Source organism: Pagrus pagrus (genome assembly GCF_965226575.1).
Source record: "Pagrus pagrus genome assembly, chromosome: 3".
In the NCBI taxonomy this organism is placed as follows: domain Eukaryota; kingdom Metazoa; phylum Chordata; class Actinopteri; order Spariformes; family Sparidae; genus Pagrus; species Pagrus pagrus.
This window is the reverse complement of record NC_140187.1, coordinates 22640351-22651428: the sequence shown is the minus strand read 5'-3', so window position 1 is coordinate 22651428 and position 11078 is coordinate 22640351. Positions and strand designations below refer to the sequence as shown.

At 39.1% G+C, this 11078-nt stretch overlaps 2 protein-coding genes across 2 annotated transcripts; both read right to left on the bottom strand.

Annotated features, from left to right (window-relative positions):
- Nucleotides 1-224: 224 nt before the first annotated feature.
- LOC311254671 (heme transporter hrg1-A-like) lies at nt 225-5937 on the bottom strand. Its single transcript, XM_084348551.1, has 3 exons — nt 5528-5937; nt 2712-2879; nt 225-1415 (listed from the first exon to the last, which is right to left on the bottom strand). The coding sequence occupies exons 1-3, from the start codon at nt 5655-5657 to the stop codon at nt 1279-1281; spliced, it is 435 nt and encodes a 144-aa protein (XP_084204677.1). The 5' UTR covers nt 5658-5937; the 3' UTR covers nt 225-1278.
- A 789-nt stretch (nt 5938-6726) lies between these two features.
- On the bottom strand, nt 6727-10842 carry LOC311255358 (uncharacterized protein). The gene is made up of 4 exons (XM_084349771.1): nt 10582-10842; nt 9653-10071; nt 8857-8927; nt 6727-8774 (listed from the first exon to the last, which is right to left on the bottom strand). Exons 1-4 carry the CDS (start codon nt 10757-10759, stop codon nt 7820-7822), a joined length of 1623 nt encoding a protein of 540 aa, XP_084205897.1. The 5' UTR covers nt 10760-10842; the 3' UTR covers nt 6727-7819.
- Between the last annotated feature and the right edge of the window lie 236 nt (nt 10843-11078).

Genomic DNA, 11078 nt, shown 5'->3' with positions numbered 1-11078 from the left:
ATGCAGCCTGTTATCTGTGAAGTAACTAGTAACTAAAGGACTCAAGTAAATGCAGCGGAGTAAAAAGTACAACATCTGCCTCCAAAATGTAGTGTTAGTATAAAGTGGCAGAAAATTGAAATACTCAAGCATAGTACCTCAAAGTTGTACTTAAGTACAGTACTTGAGTAAATGTACTTAGTTACATTCCATCACTGGTTAAATACACACCAATGCACAAAGGATGTCAAAAACATATTTTATTAACATGACTCTCAGACACTCCTATACAAACACACACTCCTTCATTCAGTCAAGTGACACACGTGGATACACAACACCATTCTTCACATCTGTAATGTTCAGATTAACATTTAAAAGACAGCAAAATAATCTCAGGAAGCAACAATGTAAATGTCATAAATGGTTCCCATCAGGACGATATAACATAAAGCAACATGCATGCACATTAGTGGTGTCACTGCTATTGTGAATTAATGCCATAGCTGAGGTTTTCACACTCGCACACTTGTTTTCTTTTGTTTTTGTCACGCTGATAAAAATAATACAAAAATCATTCTTTACATTAAAAAGGCCCCTTGTGGTCCAGAGATATACTGAACCGGGACATGTGGTGCTTATCTGGAATTGCACATAAAAGCCTTCATATGTTGATGCTGCAGGATTTTGGATGCCCTGCCCTCTTGTGAGACCCTGATGTGCATCAACTTTAAAGCACACAGGATCAGTTCCTTTCCATATACATACTTCATTACCTGACCACTGCATGTTTAACTTGTGGTGGGAAACAACTCTTCATCGTTCAATTAAGAGGAAAAAATCAAATACAATTCATTGATTAAAGTTGTCAAGGACACATGCTGTACATTGTGTTTAATTGTTGGGAGGGTGACACCCTCTAGTGGCTACAGCGTAAAACTGCGGCTACTAATTACAACTGGGGGGGTGTGTTGAAAGGCAGCATTTCCTTCTACTGAGTCACGGTTAAAAATTAACATATTTTGGTTTTATTGTGTCAGGAAGACGCATGGCTAAGCAGGATGCGAAGGAAGTGAAAATGTCATAGAAAACAGGGCTGGATTTGTGTGTAACAACAAATCCTGCACATAATAAAAAAGAGAGGAGGCAAGGATCAGGTTGCTCATCCACAACTCAAAGTATTTCAACCTCTCCTCTGACACCTCTTAAAACGCCCTCCATCATGTTGGGACTGCGAGACACTGCGCAGTGAGTGTTCTCCAAAATCTGCGTAGTCACAGCGGGATGTTTCACGTAAGCTTAGAAGTCACTGAGGATGCTGATATCGGCGAACTCTTTGCGGTAGCGGTGAGCAGACAAGGCGAGCAGGAAGGACCACTTGAGGCTCATGAAGCTCCACACACAGGACAGGTAGAGACTGCTAGGGTCACTCAGGGCTGTGGTAGGGAGGGAGGGAGGGAGGGACACAGATTAGCATTCAGAGCTCTGCAGACAGGAGTCATGTTGGTCATATAACATAAACACCCAGTAACTGGCATTGCAAAGTTTTTTGCAGCATCCCTAAAGCATATGGTCAATAGTATGTGGACACCCAAATGTGATTGGGGTCCTATTCAACCACAAGAGCATCAGTGAGGTCAAACAGTGATGTTGAGCCCATATTTATTAAGTTTTTTAAGAATTACACTTACAAATGCTCTAAAGATGCAACTTAGGACTTAAAAAGTTGTTTCAATGAAAGTGAAAAAAAACAAGACGTTTATTAAGCGACTTATTACCACTGGCAGCAACACGAGTAACCTTTGAGTGCTGCCGTCAAGTGATCTCATGATTGATCACATGCTCTCGGCACGAGATAAGGGTTTACCCTAGATCCGTCAAGGGAACATACGCACCTCGTAACTCACTAAAGAAATAAAGTTTATTATTATTAAATAAGTCTTGTGTTGCTGTTATTACTGTTTGTCAAATCAGTCTCTGCTCATTGTTGTCTTTGCTCTTATCTGTTCCTCGCTTCTGCCTGTTTTTATAAAGATGTTCTGTAAATTACGTGTCATGTCTGTGCACTACTTGTGTTTGCTCAGCTGCTCTGTAATTTGCTTTTATTGCTGTCTATGTCTTTATCCTGCGTTTAAAGTAGTTGACATGCCCAACATTACGACTGTTGCTTTAAACTTGTTTCCTGATTTTTGGTGTCTAATTCTATCTTTTATTTTCTACAATGGTTCAAGGAGATTACTTAGAGGATGTGTGGTCAGGTCTGTTTCTTACTTTGCATTATTTCACTTAACCTTGTGTGTTCTGGACTTTTAACTTAAAAAATATTACAAATATTTATAGAATATATATAAATATAACATATATCATATTTAAAACAACAGACAGGAGTGAGATACAGTGTACACAGATAGAAACATATTTGTTCAGATGTTCCAGGCCAAAAAGCTCCATAATGTTTCACAAGCTTATTACTTTTTTGTTGTTTTTGGTGATTTAAGGAGAGAATCAGATTCTGAGTCAGTTCTCGGGTAGTGACTTAGAAATAAAAAAAACCCATCACATATAGAAAAATGAAACTAATCTTAAATTAAAGAGCGCTATCCTCTTGATTATCATTGTTTTTAAACGGTTTCAGGCATCCCCTGGTAACCTGTGGTATGTGTTTAACATTACAACACTATTATAAGCTGTGGATCATTCCTTCAGGCAAAGTCTGCAGAAATACAACTTACACTCCTTGTTGTTGATGGCAACAGACAGGAAAGTGATGAAGGCCACGACTGCCAGCAGAGAGAAGAAAACCCCGCTGAAGAAGAAGAACTTGAGTCCCTTGAGCCAAGTCCTCCAGTAGTCCTGCAGGTACATGACGTGAGTGATCAGGGTCCAAAGTGCGAGCACACCTGAGGACGAAGACAATCTACAGATTAGCTTTCAGTAGAGTAGATCGCTTTTCATAAAAGACGCTGGTGGTGGTTTTACAGACATTGTTTCCACATTACTTCAATACTTTTCTTTTTGTTAAAGCCACATTAGTGTTGCATTGTAATCTAGTTACATAAGAGCTTAAAAGTTCTGCATACTCACAATACTATATTAAAAAGCTACTCCATTATATTAAAACAAACCCTGAAGACAATAAGAAGGTAACAACAACGTGTAGTTTTCAGCAACTGACTTTCTACGCCTTGATGTTGTAGTTTCATTGAACGCACCTTCAAGGAAACCTTTCAAAAACACTCTCTGTTCAAGAAGGTAAAACAATAAATCTCAAGCAAACATTCAAATCAGTGGAAGTTTAGAAAACTAACTAGAAATCTGCCAAAACGGAATAAAGTATACAAGAAGAACTGCATTTACTACGTCACAGCTGATACTAGCTGTTCATATGTAACAGTCGTCCTGAGTTTGGATAGTCATAAAGGGTGACACAGCATGTTACCAATTGCTGAGTCAGTAAATCACACTTCTTTCTTGATGTTCCCCTTTTTTTTCCCGACCGCAGTGATGTGAATCAGTAACAGCACTGAGTCAGAAACTTTAACAGAAGGAACTGAACTGTGGTGATCTGACAGCAGCAAATACTTCAGGTGCACACTGTTGAATGCTGGAGACTGAACACTGCAGTGCTGGACAGTCTCATGCAGCATGTGTTGTTTTTGTTGGGGAAAAAATATCATTAGTTATTTTTATTTGAACAGGCAGCAGAAGCCCGTGAATTTTGGAAAATGAAAACGCAGACTCTGGGAGTGTGTCCATGTCTCAGATAACACTCATATTTCATACAATTCCCTAGTTGTCAAGGAAGGAGGTAACTTCACGTATGCAGGTCACAAAATCAGCTGTGTGAAAGTATGATGACTGAATAACTTACACTGTGAATCATTTTGGACTGTTTGTACTTAAAAATGTAAGATCCACTGCTGCTTCAAATATCTGAGTTAATAAAATTTAGGTTGAATTATCACTTCAAAGTCTTAGACCAAATTTTAAATTAACTGAACAAGTTCAATAACCATAAGATATTAAGTTGAGCCAACTATTCAGTCACCTATTATAACATTAGAGGTAGAAAGAAAATGCTACCAGTGGATTTTTGTGTTGAGTGTTGAAGTATGAGGGGGTGAATTCAATTCAATACCAACCTTTATCGTGGTTAGCAATGTTTTCATTATTGTGAAAACAAACAAACACCCCAGACTTTAGGAAGCTCTTGTTTAGGAAGTTGCCACCACATTGCCACTTTTCATAAACTATAAAAAGTAAGGTCTCAGGAGAGTTTTACATCTCAAACAATGCATGCTGGGACATCTGCTCATATGATGATCTTTGAAACTTATTCTAATGAGTTAATTGAATTAGTTAGAGCTGGAAGAACTCATGTTTATACGTTCTAAAGTTTTCTGAAACTTGAAAAAAATAAACATTTTTAAGTTTAATCAACTTGTATTAAAGAAAACTTGGATATTAACATTAAGTTAGACCCACTTTAATTAAAAAAAAAGGTCCAGTTCAGTCAGTTTGATCTGTGGTAATATGTAAGTTTGAAAGAACACTATCAGTGATAGCAGAACATCCTGTGAGTGAATGATTGCAGAGGTTAGATATGGACTGAATATGAACTTATAAACGTATCAATGGCTCAGAGGTCAGATGGAAACAACACTGAACATCAGCCCATTGCATAATTGTGCTTACAGCCAATAAGTCTAGCTTATCTTTTTCGCTCGACTGAAAGGGGTCGAACTTTGCAAACCATTATTATCACACTGAAATCGTCTGTAACACTTTATCATAGAGTGAATTATAGTTAAACAAACTTTAGTCAATAGTTATTTTTAACATTAAAATGCTTTATAAACCATTTAATAAGCATTTTTTTTATTGTAGGGTTGCAACTGTTTATTACTTACTGTGTACTTTACCATCCAGTGCTTACCTTTATTGTACCTTTGTTTAATAGCTGGTTTATAAAGCATGTCATTGTTTGTTAAAAGTCAAGTAACTATTAAGAAAGGCTACTATAAATTTGCCTCACCAAAAGTCTCACCATTATAATTTCTATTTTTTTTTAACATTTTAAAGCCAAGGGAAATACAACAGAAGAATATCCCACTAGATTGTTCTTTTAAATATATACATACATTACTTTAGTATGCTCTTTATCTCCAGTAAGAATTCAGAGTTATAATAGTTATAATATAATAGTAAGTCCTATAAAAGTTCATTTATCATTCTTTTTAAAGTGGACCCTTGCACACATGACAAGCAGCTAAGAATGAAACATGTTGTTCAATAATAAAACACAATAACTCCACTTGATAGTACGACAAGTGTCGATCAGCTGACATGTCTGCCCTTCAGCAACACTTTGAGCTGTTGTCTCTGTCGAGCTCTGGGCTCATTTTGTAACAGCTTTAGTAGCAGCTGGGGCACCTTCGGCCTGAGGAGGGGGTGACATGACAGGACACCTCTGGTTTACTGAGGAAAACGTGTTGTAGCAGACAGACACACACACAAACAAACAAACACACACAGTTGTTTACTTTACCTGACAGTCCTCCCATGGCTGCAGTCCACGGCTGGTTGTACGCGATGTTCCACACCAGGAAGGCAGAGAAGCCCATGAGCATACCGAAGGAGGCATAGCCGATACTGATATATGTTTTATTAACAGCCATTATCACTAAAAACAGAGGCGGTCGAGACACACACAGCACGACAGGACGAGGACCGAGCGTGCGAGAGGGAGACGGACAGACAGTGAGACAGACAGACAGACAGACAGAGAAAACAGAGCTGATGGTTTCAAAACAACATCCGGTTGGTTAATCTTCAACCGAGGACAAAAAGTGAGGAGCCGCGTGTGTCCTGCTGACTAATGGTTGCTGTCACACACACACAAGGGCAGAGTGTGAAACATGACAAAGCGTTTTTAATGATTGTTACTGTGCAGCTGCTAAAAAAAACACACACAACACGCTCGGCTCTACGTCACCGCGTTAACCAACGAGGTCCCGCTGAGCGCCGCACGTGAGTGACCACAGCGCCCTCTACAGGAGCAGAGGAGGAACTACACCTCAACTTTACCTTTTCTTCTTCTTACATGTGTGATTGTAAAGTGATTCATTTATTGTAGTTGCAGGTCTAAAGATATGTATTAGATTTTTCTTGTCGTTTTTCATGCCAGCTTTATTCAAACAGATGTACAGCAGTTAAACGTCATCTCCTCTATATCAGTGTACAATCAAAAACACACCAGGGGGTTGACGTCAAGGAAAGAGGAAATTAAAATTTTCCAAAAAAAGGATTAAAATAATTATCTTTTAAAGCCTATAAATATCACATGTTAGAACAGCTTTTTTGTTTGTTCAGTGGGATATAGAAAAAAGTACTGTTTGACACAAGCAGCCATCTCCAAAAAGCTCAGCTTTTTGTTTATGAATTTAGATCTGTGAATATCTGAATACCTTTGGCAAAGAAAAAGATCTACAAGGACTCGTTTATACCAAATGCAATTTATGTAGTAAACCAATTACAGTAAACTTAAATATGAGAGTAAGCTGAACACTATGGGCATGAATGTACTGACAGTTGTAAAGTTGAGAGATCTTTGTTTTATTGGTATGAATCTTGTTTTTGTTTTTGGACGTGTTTGTGTTTGCATTTTCCTGCTCGGCTGAACAATAAATTATTATATTCTACTCTGTAAAGAATTTGGTAAAAATAATAAGCAAACTGATCATTAAGAACTGTGGACACAGATTTATGCAATATTCAGGGAATTGAAACAATACATTTTTCCAAAGTAGTACAAGTAGTGAGGGTAGATATGAAAAAATAAATTGTGACAATGTACTCCATAGTTGTTTGATATGCAATAAATGCACCACCGTTTCTTTCAAACCTCATCAAAAGGTACAACGTACATCAATGTCGTTCTACAGTTAAAACAACTCAACCGTCTCCACATGAGACGATTGAGACATTGCAATACTAATCAACTGTTTTCCTTTAAATATTTTTGCTAAAGAATTAGAGAGCTTACCATCGTGATTGTGATTACACCATATAAGGATGTTTATATGTTGTATGGGCTATGCATAAACAAATATGCAAGGAGTGTGGGTGTGTGTGTGTATATATGGACACACTTATTTGGGCACTTTTTCTGCTTTGGTTGTCCATTGAAATTTCACATTTGTACTAGTATTTGAAACTTCATGGCTTACAGTGATTAAAGACTTGACTGAACATTACAAAAATTAAAATGAACACACAAGAGCAGGTACAACTAGAAGAGGCAACATTTGCTGAAGAACACTTATATGCCTGCTGGTTAAATGTTTGCAGATGCAACTAAAATATTCAAAAATGTCAAATAGTCCCTTGTTCCAGCTTCTCAAATGTGCATTATTCAGACGTCGATGTGAGCTCCGGCTCTCGGAAATTGAGGGAGACATGTTTCAATATTTTCTGACATTTCCTAGACTAAATTATTAAAAGCATAAATGATGAGGAGACAAATCAATAACAAAACTCAACTTTTCAGAAGGTGCATCTTCACCACAGGGCACCTTTGAGACTGCTAGACAGGTAAACGTTGCAAATAAAAAGTCAAATAAAATGTTGAATTGCCTGCAGGATCTGTCTCAACAGTCTTTTCAAAATTGCATCAATGCAATAAAAAACAACTTTAATGAGAAAAATCACATGACAAAAAACCCAACTTCCTCTTACTCGTTTATAAGCTGTTAAAACTCAACCAACCACCTGAGGGGAGCAGCGTGTAGTGTATGTCAGCAGTGTGATCTGCCACAAGCACTCAAGGTGGGACTTCAGGTTATACCAGACGTGGCAGGTAGTAATAGAAAAAGAAATCATCCAACTTCTTCTTCATCCTCGTGATGAGAGCCTTGTCTCTGTAGATGCGTTGCACCAGCATGTCTTCACTGCATAACACCAACAGATCGCACCACAATGTGCCCGTTACCATCATCTCTGCTTGGATGTGCCAATAGTACGGGTGGGCCCTCTTTATTTGCAAGACCCCGTCCTGCCAGACCAGGAACTTGCACTCGATGAAGCTCCGGAATCTGCTGCATTTGACATGCACCAGCCCGAAAGTGAACTTCTCGTTGATGTCGTACACCAACCCGTCGGGCATCGCCCCCAGCCATGGAGCACTCGGGTGGACAACCAAACCACACGGGTACCAGTTGACGCACAATTTCCGACAGTATTCCCAAAGTGCTTCCCTCTTCATTACGTCTTCTATCTGTTCCGACTTGGGTCTGGCATGTCCTTTCTGTATCTTGAATATCAGGTGCTCCGCATGGCTCCGTCCCGGCTTGAGTTGGCAGATCTCTTTGAAACGGCTGGTCAGGTGCAGCCTCCGCAGCTCCTCTACTGACTCCTTTTCTCTACGTGTGGACTGCTCCAGACTGTGTGCTTCCGCCCAGGTGAGCTGCATTTCGTTCACTTGTTCCTGCTCCCTGACACTGAGCTTAGGAAGATCCCTGGGTGGCTCCAGCCTGTAATTAGACATGGGAAGCGCAAGCCGAGGGGGAGCATCTTCATTAGTCTTGTAATCCTGACTTGAAGGCACAGAGTACTGGCAGGACATGGGGCTACCTTTAGGGGCTTTACCAAAAGCAGTGTCAACTAGTTCCACATTTGCTGTGAGGCCCATTTTGGTTATCAGAGGCTTCTTGTCATCGGGGAAATCCTTGTAGGCTTCAGTGAGCCTTGCCAAAAAGGACAGGCAGTCAGCGGGGGCGGCACTGAAGGATTTCATCCTGCATGAAACAGGTTAATATCATTTATAAGCAAACAGACAGACCTGCATCAAAATGTAATCATTTATAGTCTCACTCATACCTCGGATATTCTAGCATGGTTTTCTGCAGGGAGCGCTTTGGCTTTTCTTCCTCCATCCTCCTCTTCTTCACCTATTTTGGTCCATCCAAGAAAAGGAAAACAAATTATTTTATGCTCCAGATGTTCAAAACAAACTTAATTCCACTGTATTTATTTAAGAATTGTCCAGAATATTTGTCTACATCTTTTTGTGGGACTCAGATTTGATCTGAGTTTGATCCTATAATATTTATAATATTTACTATTACCTGTTATTAAATAAAAAATTAAATTAAGTTTCAGGTGCCAGCTGCTCCAGCAGGAACACTGGACAAAATGTAATGCAGCAACCTGGAAAACCTTTTATCGTCCATGTATTAACCCACTCTTAAATTTGCATGTTAAAAACTAGGGCTGCAGGATATGATTAAAAAAAAAAAAAATTATATTTTGATTAATCTGTTATATATTATTACTTATGAATTTTCTTTTTCACTGAACAAAATTTTAAAATCATGACTATGTAACATTTATTGAGGTCTGTTTGAAACGAATTGGAGGGCAGAGCATCTCTGCAGCGCGACAGTACTTCTATATAGTGCTGTTTTGTATCATGTTTTAACTTTATCATAAAGTTTTTATTAAATCCTATATGGCACAACTAACTTTTCTGTAGAACATCTGCCCTATTATGTAGTTTTCTCCCTAATACCTCGCTTTGTGTTGCCGTGTTACTACATTACAAAGCCTCTCCAGCTCGATTTAGTCACCAAATGCTTCTGATCTATGGGATTCGAAGGCATTTAAACAAGCTTACCTTTTTCCTTGACTTTCTGATTGCGCCCTCTCTGCTCCTAGATTTTGGATCTCCATCCGAGTCCGATAACAAACAGTTCTTATGTTCTTCATTCGCTTCATCAGCGGAGAGAGTGGACGAGCTGTCAGGGCTCCACTCCACCACGTCCACTTGGAATGAGTCAGCGATGCAGGGCATGTTTGTGTCTTCTTCGACTTCTTCTTCTGGGTCATTTTTCACACAAGCTGGAGTCATGAAGATATCACTTTCACCCAGCCCTTGTTGTTCTTGACGTTGTTGCTCTAATCCATTATTTATGTCATAGTCAACTTGCTCTTCTTTAGGTTTTTTAGGCAAGGGCTCTGATATTTGCAGGTCCACCTGGTTGCTCAGCTCTCTCACACTAGAAGTTGCTCCAGTTTGTCGACCAAGGGCTCCATCTGCCGTGGGGGAAAAAGTAAAAACACAAATATTTACAGACTAAACATCTCTTGCTTCACTTTGAGCTTAAAAAGTCTACAGCCACTGTACTGAGCAGCATTTTAATGTTGTGGCAGATTGAGGCAAGGCTCACATTTTATACTGTCGGTAGTTTCATGAATTTTGTAAGTAGAATCTTCATTGATCAGTCAATTTAAAGAAAATGTATCTCTATTTTGATCACCAATTTGCAAGGCAAAAATGTCATATTTTCTGGTCCCCGGTTATGAAATGTAATGATTTGCTGCTTTTCTTTGTTATTTATGACAGTTAATGAAGGGACTTTGGGTTTGGGACTGTTTGGGACAAAAGAAACTATTTCAAGAGGTCACTCTGGGCTCTGGGAAACACCCCATCCCCCCAACTGCCTTTACAGGTCGATGCAGAAACACATTTACTTTTTCCTTATTGTGTTTCAACAACTTAAGTTATGTTGAGTAAAATTAGTAAGTTAGTAGAAAGTGACCAACCTATCCTGGGTATCTTTATCTCGGGGTAGAGCACCATGTGAAGTACGCTCCGCAGATGTTTGTTTTCCTCGTAATAAGTCTCCACAATATGTTCAACTTCTTCAAATATCTCCACAGCCGCGGCAGTTAACCTCTCTGTGAGGAAGCTGCGGAAGTTCTCGTGCCTGGTTTTAGACATTTTGACCACTAATGTCACTTCATCCAAAACACGTTCAAGAGTTTGTCTTCTTCTCCTCGACTAGAGCAAACTGCGCGCGCCGAATATCCTCAAAGAATTCCAACCGGAAGATGCCAGAAAGACACTTCCGGTTTGAACATTCTTCTTCTGTACTTTACATGTCACATTAGCGCCCCCTACATTAGCGTCGGCAATTAACATCAAAAAGATTTCATGTTGTGCAAAAAAAATATTCATGAAAATGATTTTTTTATTCATGTGTTGAGCCGAGGGTTGAAAAATATTTTTCATTCAGCTTAACACATGCATGTAAGGTCTT

Coding starts and splice junctions, on each gene's coding strand:
- LOC311254671 (XM_084348551.1), bottom strand. CDS start 5,657: ATGGCTGTTAATAAAACATATATCAGTATCGGCTATGCCTCCTTCGGT. Junction 2,880..5,527: donor AGCCATGGGAGGACTGTCAG/GTAAAGTAAACA, acceptor CTTCGTCCTCAG/GTGTGCTCGCACTTTGGACC. Junction 1,416..2,711: donor TGCCATCAACAACAAGGAGT/GTAAGTTGTATT, acceptor TCCCTACCACAG/CCCTGAGTGACCCTAGCAGT.
- LOC311255358 (XM_084349771.1), bottom strand. CDS start 10,759: ATGTCTAAAACCAGGCACGAGAACTTCCGCAGCTTCCTCACAGAGAGG. Junction 10,072..10,581: donor GATAAAGATACCCAGGATAG/GTTGGTCACTTT, acceptor CCCCCACGGCAG/ATGGAGCCCTTGGTCGACAA. Junction 8,928..9,652: donor TCAGAAAGTCAAGGAAAAAG/GTAAGCTTGTTT, acceptor GGACCAAAATAG/GTGAAGAAGAGGAGGATGGA.